This window comes from Lepus europaeus, chromosome 11 (assembly GCF_033115175.1).
Source record: "Lepus europaeus isolate LE1 chromosome 11, mLepTim1.pri, whole genome shotgun sequence".
Taxonomy (NCBI): Eukaryota; Metazoa; Chordata; class Mammalia; order Lagomorpha; family Leporidae; genus Lepus; species Lepus europaeus.
The window spans coordinates 51,027,951-51,051,288 of NC_084837.1; the positions used below are offsets into that span (position 1 = coordinate 51,027,951).

The window sequence follows — 23,338 nt, forward strand, 5'->3', positions numbered from 1 at the left end:
CGCCTCTCCTTGGGGGATTTCGGGAGAAACATGGCTCGGGGTACTCGGAAGGTCCGGCGCCAATAGGTCGAGGGTACGGGGAGGTACCATTCGCGGCACCCTGGCCTCGGGGGACATCGTTCCTGCCCCACACACCCAATAGCTGACCCCTGCCGAGGCCCACGTAGCCAATAGCCGATTTGGGCCGAGACAGACGCAGCCAATGCATGGCCTAGTGCCTTCCGCCAGGGCCCGCCTTCCTGCGTCCACCAATCAGGGCTCGGGCCACCTTGGCACAGGCCCTGGACGCCCGCCCCACCCGTCCCCCCCGCATCCAACTCGCTGGAGCTGGGGTGGGCTAGACGGGCGCGCTCTCAGGGGCGGGGGGCATGCCGTCCGGGGCCCGGCCGTCCGCGCGGGTGGGCTCGGAGCAGGCCGCACCGGGCAGCTACCCCACTCCCACCCGGAGCCCCCCTGCCCTCTTTCCCCCCTTACCCCCGGCCCATGGTGCGAGGCTGGGAGCCGCCGCCCGGGCCGGACCTCGGTGAGTGATCCCCAGCCCCTTGGACTTCCCCTCCCAGCCCGTGTGCTGTCTCCGACCTCCAGAGCCCCGTGCCCGCGCTGGGGGAGGGCGAATTCTGGATTGGAAGTCGCCCCGTTCTCTCTCCTTTCTCCTCTGGACTTTTCGGTTCCCTGTTGTAACTGAGGGAGGGTGAGGGGGGTGTGTAGGGAGGAGGGGAAGGCTGGGTTGGGACGTCCTTGGCGAGGGGAGGATTTAGATTCGCCTGCCTCCTGGGGCTCATCGCCCAAGTGCAGCAACTTTTTGTTCTCTGACCCAGTTTGGAGCCTTCTAGACTGCCTGTGAAATGGAGGCTAGGAGGCACGTTTCCTTCCCAGCCCCCCCCCCCCATCCCCATGACTACCTCCTGGCGACCTCCCACACGCACAGAACCTGGCCGCACTTTGGGGGAGCAGTGGCCTGTGGGAATGAAAGGTTTTGACTCTCGTACCCAGCGGTAGTCGGAAAACCAACCAGGAAACCAAGCACCAGACTCCACGGAGGTTTCTGGTGTTGCGTCCTAGTCGGGGACGAATAAACTGAAAGAAAATTCAAGCTGAGACCTATTTGGTAACGTGGGCCCAGATCAGACCAGGAGAGCTTTTTTTTTTTTTTAATCGTCTATGATTAGGATAGGTAGAGAGCAACAATTGAGAAAGCCAGAGTTGGGGGCTTTAAAAATGATGCATACATAACTGAAACATAATTAAAAAGTACATTCATTTCACCAATCTTTTGGTGTAGTGCTGAGACTGTGTGTGTGTGAAAGTCTGGTGATTGACATTTCTAAGTTACTGCTCTCAAACCCGGCTGCACCTTGCAAACTTAAAAACTAGGGATGCTTGGGCCCCTGTCCAGACCAATTAAACCCGGCTGGGAAAGAGGCCGGCCTGGTTTTTCAGCTCCCAGGCAGTGCATGTGCAGTCTGAGAGGAGCTGCTCAATTTTTTTTTTTTTTTTTTTTTTTTTGACAGGCAGAGTGGATAGTGAGAGAGACAGAGAGGAAGGTCTTCCTTTGTGCCATTGGTTCACCCTCCAATGGCCGCTGCGGCCGGCGCACCACACTGATGCGAAGCCAGGAGCCAGGTGCTTCTCCTGGTCTCCCATGCAGGTGCAGGGCCCAAGCACTTGGGCCATCCTCCACTGCCTTCCCGGGCCATAGCAGAGAGCTGGCCTGGAAGAGGGGCAACCGGGATAGAATCCGGCGCCCCAACCGGGACTAGAACCCGGTGTACTGGCGCCACAAGGCGGAGGATTAGCCTGTTAAGCCACGGTGCCGGCCTGCTCAGACAATTTTTATCATCTATGATTTCCAGTTTTGGTTTCTGTAAAGTGAAGTGAGAGTTTAGACAGGTTGGAAGCATTCTGAGTGCAGAATCCTTTTGAGATTTTTGAAGTCCCATTTCCCACACTTTTACTGCTGTCTTGACCAGTACCACCAATTCAACAATTTTAGAAATGTGAATACTCCCCTTTGTATCATGTCTCTCCAGAGCATCTGTTTTCATGGGAACAATTTTCAGTGCAGTACTTTTTCATAGATTTGTGTCATGTTAAATTACATCATTATACAAAAAAACCATAAGCAGTTTTGGAATCACAATACTGGCCCAAGCACACAGGACAATGGAATGAAGCAGACAGTTATGGCATTGCACTGTGGGTATTGGTGGGTAACCCACCTGTAGGTCAGGTGAGCCAGATTCCTGGCCCAGTTGGGAGGACATGAGGCAGAGCTTCTTAATTTGACTCCTTAGCAATCAGAGGGGTATGCACAACTTTGGGGGCCCATAACTTACCTGACTCTGAGGTTCACGATCCAAAAATTAAGACATATATAAGCTAATTGTCACAAAGAGTCCTTAAAGCCATTCTAGCTGTCTCACCCAAACACCTCTCAGGCAGTCCTTCCAATCTTTAAATAAAGATTTAAGGACTTGAACAGGATCATATCTGGTCTCCCACTTCAGCCATCTCCTCCTTAGCCATAAGCCTACGCTCAAGCTGAAAGCTTACAGTCCCCTTTTTCCCAGGATTGTGTGAACACGGAAACGAATTTTAAGACAGCCCGTTTTCCTGCCACCTGCCCGGGATACGGAAAGTCCAAGGGGGAAGAAGATGTGATGTTCCTACTGACTAAAATTTTTATTAGTGACTTGAGGTAGCAGTGGCGTTTTTGGCATATTTCATAAAGATATGAACTTGCGGCCAGCATTGTAGCACAGCGGGTTAAGCTGCTGCTTATAAGGCCAGCATCCTGTATGGGAGCACCAGTTCAGGTCCCGGCTGTTCTTCAGATCCAGTTTCCTGATAACGTGCCTGGGAAAGCAGCGAAAGATGGCCCAGGTACTCGGGCCCCTGCCATACTATGGGAGAGCAGGATGGAGTTCCTGGCTTCTGGCTTTGGCCTGGCCCAGACCTGGCTGTTAACAGCCATTTAGAGAATGAATCAGCAGCTGCAGAATGTCTCTCTCTGTGCTCCCTTTCTTTCTCCTTGTTGCTCTGCCTTTCAAATAAATAAATCATTTTTTATTTATTTATTTTTTTTAAGATACAAACTTAATTATTATTCAGGATACTCAGCGCCACCACCCTGCCCTAGGCGTCCATCCTTCTCCAGCTTTCCACAAAACACTGCAGTGTCTTCACTGTGGTTTTGATTTACTGCAGGGTCTGCCCTACTTAGAATTCTCAGGAGCCACTTCCAGGGAAGTACCAGCCACCCCCTACCACTGTGTTTCAGGGAGTCTGCCCTAACGTGGGTTTCGTGTAAGTGAAAACTACATGTACACAGTCCAGCAAATTTGTTATTTGCATTGCTGCCCATGACGCTGACATCTCAAGCTGAGGCTGAGAATCTGAAGGCTGCCAAACCACATGAATAAAGCAAAATGTTTCCTTTGAGGCTTAGCACTGTATCTGTCTCCCATTCCCATCCGGCAGACTTTAACCTCCTACTGGACCGCTGTATTCCTTAGGCTACGTTTTCCACACATCTGAAATGTTACAGTGTTTTTCAGAGCAGAACACAAATAAGGTTAAGCAGATGTCAGGCGTTGCCATCATGTTCTCCAGCTTGGATCTGGTGGTGTTCCTGGTGGGTCACTATTTCTAAATGGTGGTTAGCACAGGGCCATGGAGACAGTGTTGCTGTGTCCACAGTGAGCCTGGCTGGCACTGAAGAGAAAGGGGGCCCTATCACGTTGGCAGTTCCCACCGCAATCAAAAAGGATCTAATTGTGGTTGCAATTCTCTGAAAGTAGTGGTTTTCGTACTTTCATAAAACAGCAAAGTGCACCCTGAAATTATATCCAAACCCCAAATTATAAAACCTGTTAAAGTCACAAATACCCAGGTTTTCTCCACTGCTAGCTAGAATTGGGGCTCTGTAAGAACATTGAAAATCGGGATTTGTTCTTTAAGATATATTTGAAATGCAGAATGACAAAGAGAAAGGGGAAGGAAGAGAGATATGTTCCGTCTGTAAATGTCTGTAACAGCTGGGGCTAGGTCAGGCTGACGCAGGGGGTCAGGGACTCCTGGGGAAGCGTGGAGTAGCTACGACTTGATACGGAATGCAGGAGAATCCAGTGGCAGCTTAACCAGCTGTATCCACTCCATGATTTTAATTATTTTTTTATATTTGTTTACTTATTTGAAAGGCAGAGTTACAGAAAGGGGGAGAGACAGATCTTCCACCTGCTGGTTCACTCCCCAGATGGCCACAACAGCTGAGGCTGGGCCAGGCTGAAGCCAGGAGCCTGGTAACTCCATCTGGATCTCCCACATGGATGACAGGGACCCAAACACTTGGGTCATCTTCCTCTGCCTTCCCAGGTGCATTAGCGTGGAGCAACTGGGACTCCAACTGTGGCTCACATGGGATGTTTGCATTTCAGGTGGCAGCACTGCCCTCTGCCCTAATTATGTTTTAATTTGAGACAGAGAAGTTTTTCACATCTATTGGTTCATTCCCCAAATGCCAGCAAAGGCCAGGACTGGGCCAGACCAAAGCAGGGAGCTGGAAACTCAATCCTGGTCTCCCATGTGGGTGGCAAGAATCTAATTACTAGAGCTATTGCCACTGTCCCCGCAGATCTGCACTAGCAGGAAGCTGGAGTCTTGAACCCAGGTACTCTGATAGGGGACGTGGGTGTCTTAACCACTAGGCTAAATGTCTGCCTCCCAAAATCATTTTAAAGGATTCTCTTTAAACATCTTTTTTATTTTGTTTTTTATTTGAATGGCAGAGAGACAAAGACAGATCTTCCATCCACTGGTTCATTCCCCCAAATGCCTGCAATAGTTAGAGGCTAGGCCTGGCTAAAGCCAGGAACAGGGAACTGAATCTGGGTTCCCACATGAGTGGTGGGGACCCAATTCTTGAACCATCACCTGCTGCCTCCCAGGGTGCACATTAGCAGAAGGCTAGAGAATTGGAAGCGGAGCTGGGACTCAAACCCAATCACTCCAACATGGGATGGGGCATCCCGACTGGTATCTTAACTGCTGTGCCGAGTGTCAGCCCCAGGATTCAGTCTTTCCCCGCACCTTCCAGGAAAACTACCTTACACAGGTGCATCCCTTGAAGCCCTCAAGTGATGACCAAAGCTTTACTGAGCCTTTACTTTGTTCTAGGCATAGAGTCAAGTGCATTTTTCATTTAGTCATAAACTTACCAGGTAGACGCTTTTTTTTCTGATGAGAAACTAAGGCTTAGAGAGGTTCAGTAACTTGCCCAAGAACAAGTAGCACTGTAGAAAGTGGCACAGCTACAGTTTATCTCAAATCTGCCCCCCCCCCCCATCTCCACCAGCTGCTTGGGGAAACACCTCACACATAGTAGGTGGTCTGTAAGAATATGTAACTGTTGATATACACGCTCTCCATTTTTGACATACAAGGAAACAGTTTCATTAAGTTCAATAGCTTTTCCTCAAGATCACAGAGCTGGTAGGAGGCTTGATTGAGATTCAGACTAGCAGGTCTGAATTCATATTTCTGCCTACCATGCCATGCTGCCTGTCTGTACCCTCTTAGGGCACTCTTCAGGCTCTGTTGCTGATAGGATCTGCATGACCTTCTGTTTGTTAGAGCTGCTTGTTAACAGGAAATGGTCACAATCGTTATAACGCTTCTGAGTTTTTTAAAGCAGCATATGGAGTCCCTGATGTCACAGGATTTTAAGTTATGGACTTGAAGATTTCCTCAGTTCATCATGTAGCATTTACAAATAGGAATCCTGCCCTGGCCTTACAGATCAGGTTGTTTATAAACAACAGACGGGGTTCCCCCTAAGGTAAAGGGTAACACGCCGAAAGGGTCTCTCATGCCTGCAGAGGGAACTGAGTTACATTTGTCAACAGGACAGTCTGGAAATAACTCGAGAGGTATTTCAGAAAAAGCCGCACAGTCAGGGGCTCTGCCCACCGTGCTGCTGCGGGGAGCTTGCAGGAGCTGGTTACAATTTCTAATGAGCCTGGCCTCCTGGTCTGGAGGAGAAAGCTGGACTGAAAAGATAAGAGCAGGAAGCCTTGGCCCTGTGTGGAGGGGGGGCTGTTAGTGTCTGAGGGAGCTCTCCCGGCTCCCTGGAGGGAGGCTGAGCTACTGGAAGAGACAAAGGCTGGGGGAGGGGATAACCTTTGTTCCGTGGCTGACTTGGGGGAGGAAAACATTCCCTCTCTACAAGACCTGAGCCAAGGGGAGTGAGCACCGTTTATGCCAAATCTCCGACCTCTATCTCTTATCCTACGGCAGGCTGGAAAGGAAGCAAGCCATTTGGTGTGGGCTTGGGTCCTAAAGGCTTGTCATTCCTCTCCTTGCAACAGCCCTATGCCAAGAAGGGGAAGTGAGAGGGGGCTGGGCAGAGGACAGTGCTGTCCTACCTCTAGAGAACCATCGGTGGATTCCCAACTCTCTCTCCGCATTCATACATTTTTAGGAGCTAAAGAGTTAGGGCCGGCTTGGAGATCCTGCTCCTTTTGCGTATGTGGCTCTCTCTTCGTTTGTGACTCTTGCTGCATAACAGTTGGGAGACTGCTTCCAGAGTTCTAATTAGAAAGATAAAGGCTCTAGGGGCCATTATCTGGCCTAGCAGTCAAGTCATGGCTTGGGGCACCCCACACCCCAAAACAGTGCCTGGGTTTGAATCCCAGCTCTGCTCCAGATTCCAACTTCCTGCACCCTGGGAGGCAGCAGGTGCTCAAGTTCTTGGGTTCCTGCCACACACGTGGTAAATCTGGATTGAATTTCTGACCCCTGGCTTCAACCTAGCACAGCCTTAGCCTTTGAGGAATAAACCAGTGGAAGGAAGCTCTCTTTCTGTCTCTTTGCCTCTCAAGTAATTAATAAAAATGTAACAGAAAAAAAAAATATATATTTTTTGACAGGCAGAGTGGATAGAGAGACAGAGAGAAAGGTCTTCCTTTTTGCTGTTGGTTCACCCTCCAGTGGCTGCTGCGGCCCGCGCATCTCGCTGATCCGAAGCCAGGAGCCAGGTGCTTCTCCCGGTCTCCCATGCGGGTGCAGGGCCCAAGGACTTGGGCCATCCTCCACTGCCTTCCCGGGCCATAGCATAGTCCCAACCGGGACTAGAACCCGGTGTGCTGGCGCCGCAAGGTGGAGGATTAGCTTGTTAAGCCACGGCGCCGGCCCACAAAGAATATTTTAAAGGCTCTAATGGAGTACATTTTCTTTCTTCTTTTTTTATTTTTCATTATTTTTTTGACAGGCAGAGTTGGACAGTGAGAGAGACAGAGAGAAAGGTCTCAATCCGTTGGTTCACCCCCAAATGGCTGCCATGGCCGGTGCGCTGCACCGATCCGAAGGCAGGAGCCAGGTGCTTCCTCCTGGTCTCCCATGCGGGTGCAGGGCCCCAGCACTTGGGCCATCCTCCACTGCCCTCCCGGGCCACAGCAGAGAGCTGGACTGGAAGAGGGGCAACCGGTACAGAACTGGCGCCCCAACCGGGACTAGAACCCGGAGTACCGGCGCTGCAGGCAGAGGATTAGCCTAGTGAGCAGCAGTGCTGGCCAAAACATCCCCTTTCTTTTTTTCTTTTTGACATGCAGAGTGGACAGAGAGAGAGACACAGAGAAAGGTCTTCCTGGCAGGCATGGCTCAATAGGCTAATCCTCTGCCTAGCGGCGCCGGCACACCAGGTTCTAGTCCCAGTCGGGGCACCGGATTCTGTCCCGGTTGCCCCTCTTCCAGGCCAGCTCTCTACTGTGGCCCGGGAGTGCAGTGTAGGATCGTCCAAGTGCTTGGGCCCTGCACCCGCATGGGAGACCGGGAGAAGCACCTGGCTCCTGCCATTGGATCAGCGCGATGCAGCGGCCATTGGAGGGTGAACCAACGGCAAAAGGAAGACCTTTCTCTCTCTGTCTCTCTCTCACTATCCACTCTGCCTGTCCAAAAAAAAAAAAAAAAAGATCAGACAAGATCAAGCATGCTCAGGGTAATATGGCCATGAAATTTTTTTTTTTTTAAGATTTATTTTATTTATTTGAGAGGCAGAGGTGGGGGCTAGGGGGAGGTCTTCCATCCTCTGGTTCACTCCCCAGGTGGCCACAATGGCCGGAGCTGTCCAGATCCGAAGCCAGGAGCCAGGAGCTTCTTCTGAGTCTCCCATGCAGGTGCAGGGGCCCAAGGACTTGGGCCATCTTCTACTGCTTTCCCAGGCCACAGCAGAGAGCTGGAACAGAAGTGGAGCAGCTGGGACTCGAACTGGTGCCCAAATGGGATGGCAGGCTGCTTTACCCGCTACACCACAGTGCTGGCCCCTAGACTTCCTTCTTAGCCTCTAAAGACAGATTTTCATTTTGGTGACAATACTCACTAGTCATGTGACTTGAGGTGGTTTCACTTCTATGGAGTTCAGTTGTCTTGGAAAATGGAAATAAACCAGAGCAGGCCCTGAAGACTGCAAGGTTGTGCAAATTAAATGAGAACGTGTTGCAGTGCTTTAAAAGCAACTCATGATACAGAGAGTTTGGTGGCCAGTGGTTTGGAAGAAATTGAGCCCCGTGTCCCAGTAAAGGAGCCCCAGTGACTGAGCTGTTTCTCTTCCTATTACAGCTTTCTCTGAAGGGCATACATCAGAAAGCACCATGCCTCCTAATAAGCAGGCCAGCAGTCTTAACAGCTCACCGGCGGGTCTCATCTGCCTCCCTCCGATCTCTGAGGAGCTACAGCTCGTATGGACCCAAGCAGCCCAGACCAGTGAGCTGGACAGCAATGAACACCTGCTGCAAACCTTCAGCTACTTTCCCTACCCCAGTCTGGCAGACATTGCCCTTCTCTGCCTACGTTATGGGCTGCAGATGGAGAAGGTCAAGACCTGGTTCATGGCCCAGCGCCTGCGCTGTGGCATTAGCTGGTCCTCTGAAGAAATAGAAGAGACTCGGGCCCGCGTGGTCTATCATCGGGACCAACTCCATTTCAAATCCCTTCTCTCTTTCACTCATCACGCAGGGCGGCCCCCAGAGGAGGTGCCTCCTTCCCCAATGCCACACCCGGAACAAGTCGGTCTTGGAATAGGTCCTTTGACTCCCAGTGTGCCCACTCAGGTGAAAGGACTGAAGGTCGAGCCTGAGGAGTCCTCTCAGATACCACCATTGCCACTAAGTCACCAGAAAGCAAAGGAGCCCTTGCCGACACCTGCCAGTGGAGCATTCCCACATCAATCTGATTTTTGGCAGGATCTTCAAAGCAGTAGCCTCTGTAAGGAGCAGGCAGGTAGGGGTCCTGAGCAGCCACGTGCTGTGGGTACTGCTTCCTGGAACCACTCCACAGGTGTCCACCAGCCACATGCTAGAGATAAGCCCCCACCGGTCTCATTACTCGCCAGTAGTTGTAAGGAGGAGTCAGCATCTAGGGTGACTCCTCCTCCTTCCTCTACCTCTTCTTCCTCTTACCAGGTACTGGCTAATGGAGCCACTGCCACCTCTAAACGCTTGCAGCCACTGGGCTGTGTCCCACAGTCACTGTCGCCCAGTGAACAGGCACTACCCCCACATCTGGAGGCAGCCTGGCCCCAAGGGCTAAGGCATAACTCAGTACCAGGTAGGGTTGGCCCCATGGAGTATCTCTCCCCAGATATGCAACGCCAGCGAAAGACTAAACGCAAAACCAAAGAGCAGCTGGCTATCCTCAAATCCTTTTTTTTACAGTGCCAATGGGCACGACGTGAGGATTACCATAAATTAGAACAGATCACTGGTTTACCTCGTCCTGAGATCATTCAGTGGTTTGGTGACACACGCTATGCCCTGAAGCATGGGCAACTAAAATGGTTTCGGGACAATGCAGTACCTGGTGCCCCTAGTTTCCAAGACCCGGCCAATCCTACACCACCACCATCGACCCGCTCTTTGAATGAATGGGCTGAGACACCACCTCTGCCGATCCCCCCACCCCCACCGGATATCCGACCCCTGGAGAGATACTGGGCAGCCCACCAACAGCTGCGGGAAAGTGATATCCCTCAACTGAGTCAGGCATCAAGGCTTAGCACCCAGCAGGTTCGGGACTGGTTTGACTCTCGATTACCTGAGCCAGCTGAGGTTGTAGTTTGTCTAGATGAAGACGAAGAGGAAGAGGAGGAAGAAGAATTGCCAGAAGATGGGGAGGAAGAGGAGGAGGAGGAAGATGACGAGGACAACGATGACGATGATGATGTGATCATACAGGACTGAGGGGGGAGGGGAGGATGGGGCTGGAGATTGGAGATGAACCAATTTAGTAACTGTTTAAACAAAGAAATCACCTCTTTTTAATTACTTTGTGGCAAAGAACTGAAAAGCTCTCTGTTCTTCAGGGTGGGTGAGGGGCATATAGTGAGGGTGGGCCAGGGAAGATGACCAGAGGACACAAAGGAAACCCAGGCCTCCAGCCTCACGGTAAAGACTACTAAGGATCTGGCCAAATGATGGGCTGGGGGCCGGCTCTTGCTTTCCTGTATCTGCTGTTTTTTTCCCTTAGTATACTACAGAGAGGCCTGACCCTGGCCCCACATCAGTAGGAGGGCTGCAAAGGAGGAGCAAGCAATCCTGATACAGTTGATTCCAGGGCATCCCCAGTCCCACCATTTCCCCTAGAATTCAAGGCCGCCTTGCATCCTGCTTTTCTCGGAGTACAAGTCCATGCGTCAGACAGCTAAGATTCTCAATATGTCCCAGTCTCATCACAAATAATTCCTCTTCCTCATGCCCACCTGACATTACCTTTCACCTGCCTCATCGGTGAAATCACACAGGTAGCGGAATGTTCTCATTTCCAACACTGGACCACTTTGCCTTGTACTTTTTATCTCTTTCCAAAATCCCCTCTCTGTTCTCTGTTTGTCTCAGGGTAAATCTTCCCCCACAGAGTTTGTGGAAAAGTTTAATAACAGTGGAGAATAATTTTGACTGGATATTTATTGAGGTGGGAGTTAGGAGAGAAGTCCTTTTAAAACAGAATCGTAAGGGTTGGAGGAGGGATGGTTTTTTCTAGTCAAAGGGTGTTCCATGGAAGTAGGTTCCAGGTTTGGTTTTACAAACCTGACACTACCTCCTGTCCAGCTTGACAGAGACTGGATTTTCATCTTTTTGCTATAGGGTCAGTTTTTGTCCAGAAAAGAGGCTTTTCCTTCTCTTTAAAAGGATCTGTCTTGGAGACAAAGGGACCATTGTTTTTCATGGAATTTATTATCGATGTTCTAGAATGGTTTTCATTGGTTGGTTCACATAAAAAGCAAATAACCATCTAAAAATAAGATTGGAAGCCCCTGATTGCTAGAATAATAAAAAGGCCAAACATAAAACTGTTTCTCTCTTTGCCACTTCTATGGTTTAGGAATTAATAGAACCAAATCCATTCATGTTTTTATATTTTGAAGGGGCAGGTGTACATATGAGGTGAACTGAATTTAATTAACGAGGTCAATTTAATAAAAAACTTTAAAAGGCAGCAGGTTAGCATCTATCACCAGGCAGACGCTGCTTCCCAGCCGCCAGGTGATAACGATGAGGATGTCTGAGGCTTCAGCAGTGACAGTCTTGGAGATGACTCCATGTGGCCGTTCCAGCATTCTAGAGCTTGTAACAATAGCGTTGCAATAGACAATAAGAAGGTATCCTTTTCATTTTATTATCTAAATGCTTGAGTAAGCTGAAACCCTGTCTCCAACTGCTACTTTGACAAAGGAAAATCAACACATTTAATAGTAAGTAGGCCTGGAAGAAACCCAGGTAAACAGAAAAGTGTAATCAGTGAGGACAAAGACCAGAGTTGTTACTTGTTAACACTGGCAGTGAAACAATGCATCCAAAGCTAAAAAATGAAACCCAGAAATGAAACATGGTTGATGAGTTTATTACCCCCACCCCCAGCTCAAGCATGATAGCAAGAATGTTTTTAACAACCTTAGTTGGAAGTTATAGAAAATGAAGGGAGCTACATTATGTCTTCTGGGAGTGATACAAAACTTTTCCTAAAGCCCTGGCCTTGCATAAAACCTGGCCACTTTCCCGGGAGGTAACACAGGGTGTATAGGGTACAGACAGAGAGAAAAGATGCAGAATGAAACCAGGAAACAAAGCGAGGGTCCATTATCCGAGGCCATCTCCCCTAGTGGGTACAGGATGCTCCAGTCCACCCTTCAGTAGTGCTGGCAGGCCAGATCTTGAAGATGCTCTATCTCGAAGTGCTCCATGCTTCATTCCCCCTGGCTAATCCCATCTGCCTCTGTTGGTATAGAGTCTTAGCAGGTAACAGGAAAGCAGACATAAGTGTTTATTGCAACAAAAGGGCAACTAAGTCCCTCTCAAATCATTATACAGAAGCCACCACTGTTGCTCCCCCATGGTTTTCTCTATTACATGATAGCTAACTTTTCCAAACTTAAGATTTGCTGTATTTCATTTGACAAAAGCTTTGTTGGTACTTATGAAACTCTCTGGAACATTTTCATAGCTTAGGATAATAAGGCTATTTAAAAAAAAACAACAACAACAACAACAACAAACTGTTTTGCAAGATCTGGAATGACTACCGCACCTAGGGATGATTACCATGGAGACGGAATTCTAATACCTTGGAGGAGGTGGCACTTTCTTTAATAACAATTCTTAAAAGCTTTTAATGGAAATTTAAAGAAAAGATACTGAAGTAGATTATTTCAACAAACTCATGTACCCATCACCCAGCTTCAACAATTAACTCATGGCCAATCATTTAATTTCGCATCCATAAATATTTCAGCATGTATGTACAGAACATAAAGGCTATTAAAAAAAAAAAAAAACAACTTTATCAGTGCCGGCGCTGTGGTGCAGTGGGTTAAAGCCCTGGTCTGCAGCGCCAGCATCCCATATGGGCGCTGGTTCGAGTCCTGGCTGCTCCACTTCTGATCCAGCTCTCTGCTATGGCCTGGGAAAGCGGTGGAAGATGGCCCAAGTGCTTGGGCCCCTGTACCCGCGTGGGAGACCTGGAAGAAGCTCCTGGCTCTTGGCTTTGGATCAGCTCAACTCTAGCCATTGCAGCCATTTGGAGAGTGAACCAGTAGATGGAAGACCTCTCTTTCTCTCCTCTCTGTGTCTACCTCTCTTTGTAACTGTCAAATAAATCTTTAAAAATAAATAAATAAAAACAAAAACATTATCATCATACCTAACAACCTCAATATTAGGAATGCTTTAATTAAATGTTTCAATTGATCACTCAATTTTCCTCAACTGTCTTACAGGGGTTTTAGTTTTGTTTTGCTCTTGGATTTTTACAGCTTGTTTCAATCAAGATACCATTAGGGGCCATGTATTTGTAGACAGTCTCCAGGTCTCTGACGTCTGTTTTAATTTAAGTCAATCCTTCCACTTACGAGGACCTTAGGGAGGGATGCTTCCTCCCCAGTGTTGCCTCTTAAAGCTTAGAACCTAACTGCTTGCATGAAAATAAGGGACATTTTGGAATACGGTGGCAACAGATATATCTACCTTAGTGCAAAAGAGCTATCCCTGGGGTTGCCAGGAGCTTGGAGTAGAATAAAGGGCCCACATATCCTCAAAACCCAAGTCACCAAGAGGCTGGAATGGACTTTCCACTTAACGGAGCTCCTTACCTCTCCTCATTATCAAGCTTGCTTCCTTTTTTTGCTTGGATCAGAACCATAGCCTCATAAAGCAATATTCTAGCTGTCTCTGAAGAACTTCACATGGTTTCTCCTAGTTCAAACATTACCTCCACTGAAAACATACATTCAGTTAGTACTTCAGGGTCAGTGGGCCCACACTTATTTCACCGTGGCCAAGGCCTCTCAGTTCAAAGCCTGTCACTACCATATGATTGAATTTAAAACTCCTCACTAGGAACATGCATGACAGTAGGATGTACTCTCTGAAATTGAGGCCATTCTGGAAACCTGTGAACATATGCTCACCACGCTGGCTACATCCTGCCACCCTGACAGGAGATCCGGATGAAGCACTTAGTGGGCAAGCAGAACCATGCACGTTTTTATACACAGACAAGTTAGGCTACCAGGCCTCACCTGCAGGGCTGGTAGCTGGAGACCAGGAAGACTGTCCTGTGTGGCTCTGCCCTCCCTGGGACCTGGTGAATGGAATGGAATGGTAAGAGGTAACTTGCTTGGGCACTACTCAGCAGTGTTAGTTATGGGTCAGGGTAACTAGGTAGTTCTTAACCGAAGAAACACTAAGAAGGGGAAAGACTATTAGCTAAGCAATGTAAGAGATGGATTATAAAGTCCATTCTCCTGTTAGGATGGGGCGCTGACAGAGGTCTGAGATTTAACTCTCAGTGGAAAGATGTAGGGAAAAATCTAAAGATCTGGATGGAGGATGGTGCCATGGCATAGCAGGTCAAGCTGCCACCTGCAGGTGCCAGCATCCCATATGGGCACCAGTTCAAGATCCGGCTGCTCCACTTCCGATCCAGCTCTCTGCTATGGCCTGGGAAAGTAGTAGAAGATGGCCCAGGTCCTTGGGCTCCTGCACCCACATGAGAGACCCAGAGGAAACTCCTGGCTCCTGGTCCTGGCTTCAGATCAGCACAGCTCTGGCCGTTGCGGCCATCTGGGGAGCAAACTAGCAGATGGAAGACTTTTCTCTGTAGCTCTGCCTTTCAAATAAATAAATCTTTTTTTTAAAAAGGCTATAAAAATAAATAAAGAATAAATAAAGATCTGGGTGAGCTGTGGAAGGTGGCAGCTGCTCATCAAGAGCACTGGCAGCAGAGGTCTTACAGTCCTAAGAACTGAGCTCCCAGCATGTTCAACATAGTGATCTCAGTAAAACAAATAAATAGAAAAAAAGCCAGCTTAATCCTGTCGGCTAACCTGGCTAAATAACCAGATTCAATGGGTGACAGGATGAGTGCTATTAAGGAAAGACCCAGAGCTTCCCCTCAGTGTGAAGGAAATGGGATGACTCTTTATTAAGGAACCAAACTGGAGACAGTACTCTTTGAGGGGTCAATCTCAACTTCCTGTCACCTTGAGAATCTTCATTCAATGGCTGAGGCCCCTCCTTTGAGAATATTATTTAACTTACCAGAACTGTTAGGAGTGAGGACTCTGAAGGGGCCCGAGTCCCCAGTTAGGGACGATCTGAAAGAAAAAATCCCCTGTCCAGAGGAGGCAGATGAAGGCCTGAAGAGCAGAAATAAGAGCATCAGCAAAGGACAGGAAAGGCCAGAGAGAAAAAGAAACCCCCTGCTAAGAATAAGATGAAATTACTCATATGCACAGTAGGCCCAGTGCCAGTCCCCCTTCTCTCTCATCAGTGGGGCAGACCAGCACGGAAGCACCCCGCAGGCAGCAGGCAGAACGTCCACAGGGACAAAGGGGACAGATCTCAGGAGAAGGAAGCACAGTATTACTCACCTGTAAGAAAGGCTGTGAGATGAAGCTGGGGAAGGGGTTTCTGAAAAGCATAAAAACGAGCTGGTGAGGCAGTCCTAGGCCTGAAGGGGAATGTCAGGTACACTGGGGCCAGGGCAAAAGCAGCGGGGACCAAAGACTTTGAGTACCTACGTCAGGCTTGGGGCTAACGGTAAGTGAAAAGGCTCACAAATCACTCAGCAGCCTCCTACAGGTGCTTTCCTTTCCCCCTCCATAAGTCTGTGAGTCCAGCAGCCTTGAGGAGCCCTAATGTATCTGCCTTGGTTTCCCCTCTAAGACTGACAACCAGAAAGAAGAGCTAAAGACAAAGCCATTAACTGGCTAACAAGTGATGCCAGGAAAAGCGGTGGAACAAAGGCCTCCAAAAATTCTCCTCCATTGTAAGAAATGAGAAAACTCATAAAAATGGTCAGAATCAACTTTTTCAGAACTCTGAAAATCAACTCAGGGCTTGCAGCAATCTGGAAATACTTATTTAGGAAAAAGAGCTGTTGGTTAAAAAAAAATTCTTCTTTCTCCTTCAGCTGCATGATAGCTTTGAAAACCAGCATGCTACACTCACGACAATCATGGAAAGTATAGTCGTCCCCAGAGTACTTTCAAAGCTCCACTCCTAGAGGACTGTCATTTGACTTGGCTAGTGGACCCCCTTGCAAGGGTGTCTGTCATTATTTGACTTGACTTCGAACTCAAATTTACTAAGACTTGGAGCAGGGGCCAAAGGTGTGGCTCAGTGGGTTAAAGCCCTCAACTGAGGCGCTGGCATCCCATATGGGCGCTGGTCCTAGTCCCGGCTGCTCCTCTTCCAATCCAGCTCTCTGCTGTGGCCTGGGATAGCAGTGGAAGATGGCCCAAGTCCTTGGGCCCTTGCACCCATGTGGGAGACCTGGAAAAAGCTCCTGGCTCCCAGCTTTGGATCAGTCCAGCTCCAGCTGAAGCAGCTATTTGGGAAGTGAACCAGTGGATGGAAGACCTTTCTCTCTCTCTATCTGCCTCTGCCTCTCTGTTACTCTGCCTTTCAAATAAATAAATAATTTTTTTTAAAAGTTCCAACACTGGAACAGGTGTTGTGGCCTGGCAGGTTAAGCCACCACTTGGGATGCCCATATCCCATATTAGAGTTCTAGTTCAAGTCCCAGCCAATCTGCTTCTGCCCCAACTTCCTGTTAATGTGCATGAGATGCAGCAGATGATGGCCCAAGTACTTGGGTTCCTGCCACCCATGTAGGAGCCCTGGATGGAGTTCCTGGCTTCAGCATGGTCCAGCATGGTCCATGGTTGCAGGCATTTGGAGAATGAACCAGTAGATGAAAGATCTTTCTCTATTACACTCTGCCTTTCAAATAAATAAAATAATTTTTTTAAAAAAGAAAATATTTCACACAAAGGAAGGCAGTAATGCAAGAAACTGAGGAACAAAAAAGATGTAAGACATAGGAAACAAATACCAAAATGGCAAAAGAAAGTATTTTCCTATCAGTAATGACATTAAATGTAAAAGGATAAAACTCTCCAACTGAAACAGAAACTAGGAGCGTGGGGTTGTGGTACAAGGGGTTAAGCTGCTGCCTGTGACACTGACATCCCATATGGGCCCTGGTTTGTGTCCTAGCTGCTCCACTTACAATCCAGCTCTCTCATGTGCCTGGAAAGCAGAGGAGGATGGACCAAGTGCTTAGGCCCCTGCACCCACATGGGAAACCCAGAGGGAGTTCCAGATTCCTGGCTTTGGCCTGGCCCAGATTCCTGGCTTTGGCCTGGCCCAGCCCCGGCCTCTGAGGGAGTATCCAGTGGATGGAAGATCTCCCTTCTCTCTGTAACTCTGCCTTTCAAATTAAAAAAAAAAAAAAAAATTTAAAAATGGTAATAACTAACTGTCCAACTATACACTATCAAAAGATTTGCTTTAGATTCAAAGATATTTATAGATTGAAAAGTAGAACCATGAAAAAATATATTCTATGCAAACAATGAACAAAAGAGAACTGGAATAGCTATACTAATGTTACACAAAACAGACTTTAAGACAAAACTGTTAGTGGAGGAAACAGTCTTTCAAGAATATGTAATACATTTATACCTAACAACAGAGTTGTTTAAAATACATGAAGTAAAACTTCATATCCTAAAGTACATGAGGTAAATAAAAACTGAAATCAATAATCTAACTTTCTTCTTTAAGGAAACAGAAAAAGAACAACTAAATCTAAATCATTCAGAATGAGGATAAATTAGAAATAAATAAATAACACAGAGAAAAAGACAAATAGAGAAAATAAACAAAACCAAAAGTTGGCTCAAGGCTGGCGTTGGGTGCAGCATGTTAAGCCCCAGCTTGCGATGAAGCTGGCATCCCGAATCAGAGCACCAGCTGGAGTCCTGGCTGTTCTGCCTCCCATCCAGCTTCCTGTTAAGGCACCTGGGAAGGCAGCAGACGATGGCCCAAGCACTGGGGTCCCTGCCACTCCTGCGGGAGACCAGGATGGAGCTCCTGGCTCCGGGCTTCAGCTTGTCCCAGACCTGGCTGTTGCAGCCATTTGATGAGTGAACCAGTGGATGGAAGATATATATATATCTCTCTCTCTCTTTCATGCTCTGACCTTCAATTAAATTTTAAATATCTTTAGAACATTCTTTGAAATGATTGGCCAAGAAAGAAAGGGGAAGGACTCACTTTATAAATATCAGGAATGAAAGAAGAAAAACTTCTACCAACCTGATGGAAATCAGTTGGCTAGAACATCTATATTTTTCAAAAGGGTGAACGTGGGAGAATTAAAGGGAGACTGGTGAATTTAAAAAATGAATTTCTGGGGCCAGTGTTGTGGTGTAGCAGATAAAGCCAGTGCCGTAGGGCGCTACTTCAGGTCCCAGCAGCTACACTTCCAATCCAGTTCCCTGCTAATGGCCTGGGAAAAGCAATGGAAAATGACCTAAGCACATGGGCTTCCTGTACCCATGTGGGATAACAGGATGGAGCTCCTGGCTTTGGCCTGGCTCAGCCCTGGCCATTGTGGCCACCAGGGGAATGAAACAGCAGATGGAAGTTTCTCTCTCTCTCTCTCTATCTCCTTCAAAATAAATAAATCTTAAAAAGATGAATTTTTGGCCGGCGCCGCGGCTCAATTGGCTAATCCTCCGCCTTGCGGCGCCGGCACACCAGGTTCTAGTCCCGGTCAGGGCACCGGATTCTGTCCCGGTTGCCCCTCTTCCAGGCCAGCTCTCTACTGTGGCCAGGGAATGCAGTATAGGATGGCCCAAGTGCTTGGGCCCTGCACCCCATGGGAGACCAGGAGAAGCACCTGGCTCCTGCCTTTGGATCAGCGCGGTGCGCCGGCCACAGCGCGCCGGCCACAGCGGCCATTGGAGGGTGAACCAACGGCAAAGGAAGACCTTTCTCTCTGTCTCTCTCTCTCACTGTCTACTCTGCCTGTCAAAAAAAAAAAAAGACGAATTTTTAATTTGCCTCTTGGGAAAGAAAGGAAAATTCTTCTGACAGTTTCTTTAGGGATTGGCTAATGCCCTTGAAACAGTAACAACAGTCAAAGTTCTAAGGGTATATGGACAAAAATTGAAGTGGCTAGAACCAGAATATTTCCTCACCAGAATATTTTTATGTACAATAGACAGTGAAGAAGCCAGACACCCTTCAGGCAGACAACCAGCATCCTTTTAAGCTTCCTTGTGCTGCCATCTTGTGGCAATTTTAAAAATCCAAGCCAATTGTTTGAAAAGTTCACCTTCATCGCTCAGCCAGGTTTTTTTTTTTTTTTTCCAAAGATTTATTTATTTACTTGAAAGTCAGAGTTACACACAGAGATAGGAGAGGCAGAGAGGGAGGGAGGGAGGGAGGGAGAGAGAAAGGTCCCCCATTCACTGGTTCACTCTCCAGATGGCCGCAATGGCCGGAGCTGTGCCAATCCGAAACCAGGAGCCTCCTCCAGGTCTTCCACGCGGGTGCAGGGGCCCAAGGAACTGGGCCATCTTCCACTGCTTTCCCAGGCCATAGTAGAGAGCTGGATGGGAAGTAGAGCAGCCAAGTCTTGAACCAGTGCCCATAGGGGATGCCAGCACTTCAGGCAGTGGCTTTACCTGTTACGTCACAGCGCTAGCCCCAAGTCAGTTTTTTTCCCCCAATGGTTTTCTATAGTTCAAAATTTTATTTTCCCCCTATATGTTTGAGAACAAAAATAGTATTTTAACATATTTTATTTATTTATTTATTTGAGAGGTAAAGTTACAGTGAAAGGGATAGAGAGAAAGGTCTTCCAGGGCCAGTGCTGTGGTGCAGTGGGTTAAAGCCATGGCCTGCAGCGCCAGCATCCCATATGGGCTCCAGTTCAAGTCCCGGCTGCTCCACTTCCGATCCAGCTCTCTGCTATGGCCTGAGAAGGCAGTAGAAGATGGCCCAAGTCCTTGGGCCCCTGAAACCACATGGGAGACCTGGAAGAAGCTCCTGGCTTCAGATCGGTGAAGCACCAGCTATTGTGGTTATTTGGGGAGTGAACCAGCAGATGGAAGACCTCCTTCTCTCTCTCTCTCTCTCTCTCTCTCTCTCTCTCTCTCTCTCTCTCTCCCTCCCTCCCTCCCTCCCTCCCTCCCTCCCTCCCTCTCTGTAACTCTCTGTTGGATCAGAAGATAAGCAGCTGGGACTCGAACAGACACACCACATGTGGAGGATTAACCTACTCTGCCACAGCACTGGCCCCTCAAAATAGCATTTCTTAAACTGTAGGGGTATGCACTGTGGTGTAAGCAGGTAAAGACGCCGCCAGTTATGCCAGCATCCCATATGGGCACCAGTTCAATTCCTGGCTGCTCCACTTCAAATCCAGTACCCTGTTGTTTGCCTGGTAAAAAAGCAAAATATAGCCCAAGATCTTGGGCCACTGCATCCATGTGGGAGGCCAGGAGGAAGCTCCTGGCTTCTGACTTTGTGGCCATTTGGGGAGTGAACCAGCAGATGGAAGATCTCCCTCTCTGTCTTTCCCTCTCTCTCTGTAACTCTGCTTTCCAATAAATAAATAAATAAATAAATAAATAAATAAATCTTTTTTTTTTAAAAGCAGACTTGTAATATATGTCTGGATACCTGGAATCACTGTCTAGAAAAAACCAAAGTGAAGAAGCATTATATTATGCATGAGAAACCAGCCCACTGGCCCCGCAGAGCATGACGACTTCTGCCACCTCTTCCCCCTCTCACCAGTGTAAGAGTCCCTGGGAGTGCTCCTTCCCTGCAGGCCTCTGCCCTGATGGACAAATAATAAATATCAATAGAGACACCCTGGTTCTCTGGCCTCCCTACTCCCTGCTACTTCTCTCCACCTACACATTAAAGCATACACTGTTCTCCCACAGAGGGCAGCCTCGTTCAAGAAGGATCCATGGTTTACTACTCCCACAAGGAACAGGACTGTCACTGTTCCTTCAGCCCTTGAACAAACCCACTCCTTCTTCCCCGACTCAGGCTCTGTCAGCATATGCAGCAGGTCTCCGTTGCCAGGAGACAAACTGGGTCTGGCATGCCTCAGATGATTTATGCCCAAACCAATAGAAACTTTACAGTCTTGACTTAAATTTTGCTTTCGGTCAGCACAGAACCCTCAAGCTGGACAGAAAAGGTGACTCGTACTTACTTGTCCTATGCTACCCAAGTCAGCCACTCTGTAAGGGATGGACTCCACTGAGGAAGATCGACTAGGTAAGGTGAGACAAAAACAAACTGCCGTTAACCATTTCCGTGGACCTGGTCTCCTCAGCCCCAGGCTGAGTCACTCCTATGGCTCTCTCTCATACTCCGACCTCTGCCAATAGTTCTAAGGCTTCTGTGGAGGCTTTCTACTCACCTGACCACTTGGCTACTATGATGGCAACTGGGTCGAGGAGTCACTGAAAGACAATGGGGTGCAGACTGAAAAGCTGCCATCAATGGGGTGTCCTCCTTGCCTCCCCATTCGGTTGGCACTCGTTATCTGGTTGTATGGTGTTTCCGCATCACATGTAATACTAGGAGGGGCGCGTTATGGTCTCCAAGGAGAGACCATCCTCCATGCGGGGAAAGGACATTTACCCACGGTTCCCTACCTGACTGTGTCGGGGAAGTAATGCCCACTGGCCGGGGTGTGGTCAACCTGTAAGGAGAGAGAGCGTGAGTCAGGCATTCCAATCTTGCTGAGCAGAAGTGCCACTTCAGAGCACCAATCAGACCATCATTTACAGGAATAATGGCTTCTCTGAGCACAAATCACTTGCTCTCATGTATTCCAGGCATCACTTCACATGGAGGCAGCATTTCCAAAGGAGACGCCTTTGCTCCCCAACTCCCTAAATGAAACCTGGTCTACTTCTCTACTGTTCATAATAGAGGTCATTCTTTTTAAAGACTTATTTTATTTGAAAGGCAGAGTGACAGAGAAAGAGGGAGAGACAGAGAAGAAAGGGCTCTTCCATCTGCTGGTTCACTTTCCAAAAGTCACAAATAGCCAGGGCTGGACAAGGCTGAAGTCAGGAGTCAGGAACCCCATCCAGGTCTCCCATGTGGGAGGCAGGAACACAAGTACTTGAGCCATCATCTGTTGCCTCTCAGGTGCACGAACAGGAAGCTGGATCAGAAGCAGAGTAGGCAGGACTTGAACCGGCACTCTGATTTGGGATGTAGGTATCTCAAGTGGTGGCTTAACCTGTAGCAGCTTGACCTGCTGCATTATAATGCCCAGCCCCATGACAGCTTTGAGGTACTCCTCCATTCTCTCTGTCAGTGCCATACCGAGGACTCGCAACTTTACATCTGCCCATCTATTCATGCATCCCTCCATCCTCTCATCCATCCATCTACAAGCATTCATTCAGTGTCTATTTGTCCTGTATCCCAAGATTACAAACAATAAGGTTTAGAATAAGAATTAGAGATCGCCACCTGCAGTGCCCACATCCCACATAGGTTCTGGTTCAAGTCCCAGCTGCTCCACTTCTGACCCAGCTCCCTGCTAATGTGCCTGGGAAAGCAACAGAGGATGACCCAATTCCCCATATGGGAGACCTGGAAGAGGCTCCTGGCTCTTGGCTTTGATCTGCCCCAGTCCTGGCCATTGCAGCCATTTGGGTAGTGAACCAGTGGATGGAAGATATTTGTCTCTGTAACTCTGCCTTTCAAATAAATGAAATAAAATCTTAAAAAAAAAAAAGAATTAGAATAAAGTTCCTCTCAGGACCAGTATTGTGATACAGCATAAAGTTAAGCCACCACTTGTAATACCAGCATCCCACGGGGTTCAAGTCCTGGCTGCTCTGCTTCCAATCCAGTTCCCTGCTAATGCACCTGGGAAAGCAGTGGAAGATGGCCCAAGTACTTGAGTCCCCACCACCCATGTGGAGGACCCAGAGGGAGTTCCAGGCTCCTGACTTCAAGCCAGACTAAACCTCAGTGGTTACGCCATTTGGGGAGTGAACCAGCAGATGGAAGATCTATTTCTCTCTCTGTCCCTCCCTGTCTGTCACTCTTTCGTATAAATACATACATCCTTTTTTTAAAAAAAGAAAAAGGTTCCTCTCTTTGAGAGACTCACATGCTAATGGGAGGGACCAAAAAGCAGAGCAATGTTTGGTATAATGAATGCGTAAAAAGGACAGAACTATGAAAGAACACTATTCTGTAACTTCTGTGTGTGTAGGGACCATGTTTTCTTTTTAAAAATCATTTACTTGGGGCCAGCGCTGTGGCACAGTGGGTTAACACCCTGGGGGCCAGCACTGTGGTACAGTGGGTTAACACCCTTGCCCAAGGCACTGGCATCCCATATGGGCGCAGGTTCAAGACCCAGCTGCTCCACTTCCGATCCAGCTCTCTGCTATGGCCTGGGAAAGCAGTAGAAGATGGCCCAAGTCCTTGGGCCCCTGCAG

General features: G+C 48.3%; 2 protein-coding genes across 2 annotated transcripts in view; one reads left to right on the plus strand and one right to left on the minus strand.

The window, feature by feature from the left end:
- The first annotated feature begins 328 nt into the window (after window positions 1-328).
- Window positions 329-13,130, plus strand: HOMEZ (homeobox and leucine zipper encoding). Its single transcript, XM_062205432.1, has 2 exons — window positions 329-523; window positions 8,614-13,130. Exons 1-2 carry the CDS (start codon window positions 484-486, stop codon window positions 10,230-10,232), a joined length of 1,659 nt encoding a protein of 552 aa, XP_062061416.1. The 5' UTR covers window positions 329-483; the 3' UTR covers window positions 10,233-13,130.
- RNF212B (ring finger protein 212B) overlaps window positions 12,214-23,338 on the minus strand; it is a 43,594-nt gene continuing 32,469 nt past the window's right edge. The window contains exons 7-15 of the mRNA XM_062205433.1: window positions 21,524-21,570; window positions 21,286-21,328; window positions 21,076-21,136; window positions 20,745-20,747; window positions 20,643-20,688; window positions 15,419-15,458; window positions 15,087-15,184; window positions 14,066-14,127; window positions 12,214-12,279 (exon numbers count right to left, since the gene is read on the minus strand). Of these exons, the coding sequence (XP_062061417.1) occupies window positions 12,214-12,279; window positions 14,066-14,127; window positions 15,087-15,184; window positions 15,419-15,458; window positions 20,643-20,688; window positions 20,745-20,747; window positions 21,076-21,136; window positions 21,286-21,328; window positions 21,524-21,570 (466 nt within the window). The remainder of the gene's footprint in view (window positions 12,280-14,065; window positions 14,128-15,086; window positions 15,185-15,418; window positions 15,459-20,642; window positions 20,689-20,744; window positions 20,748-21,075; window positions 21,137-21,285; window positions 21,329-21,523; window positions 21,571-23,338) is intronic.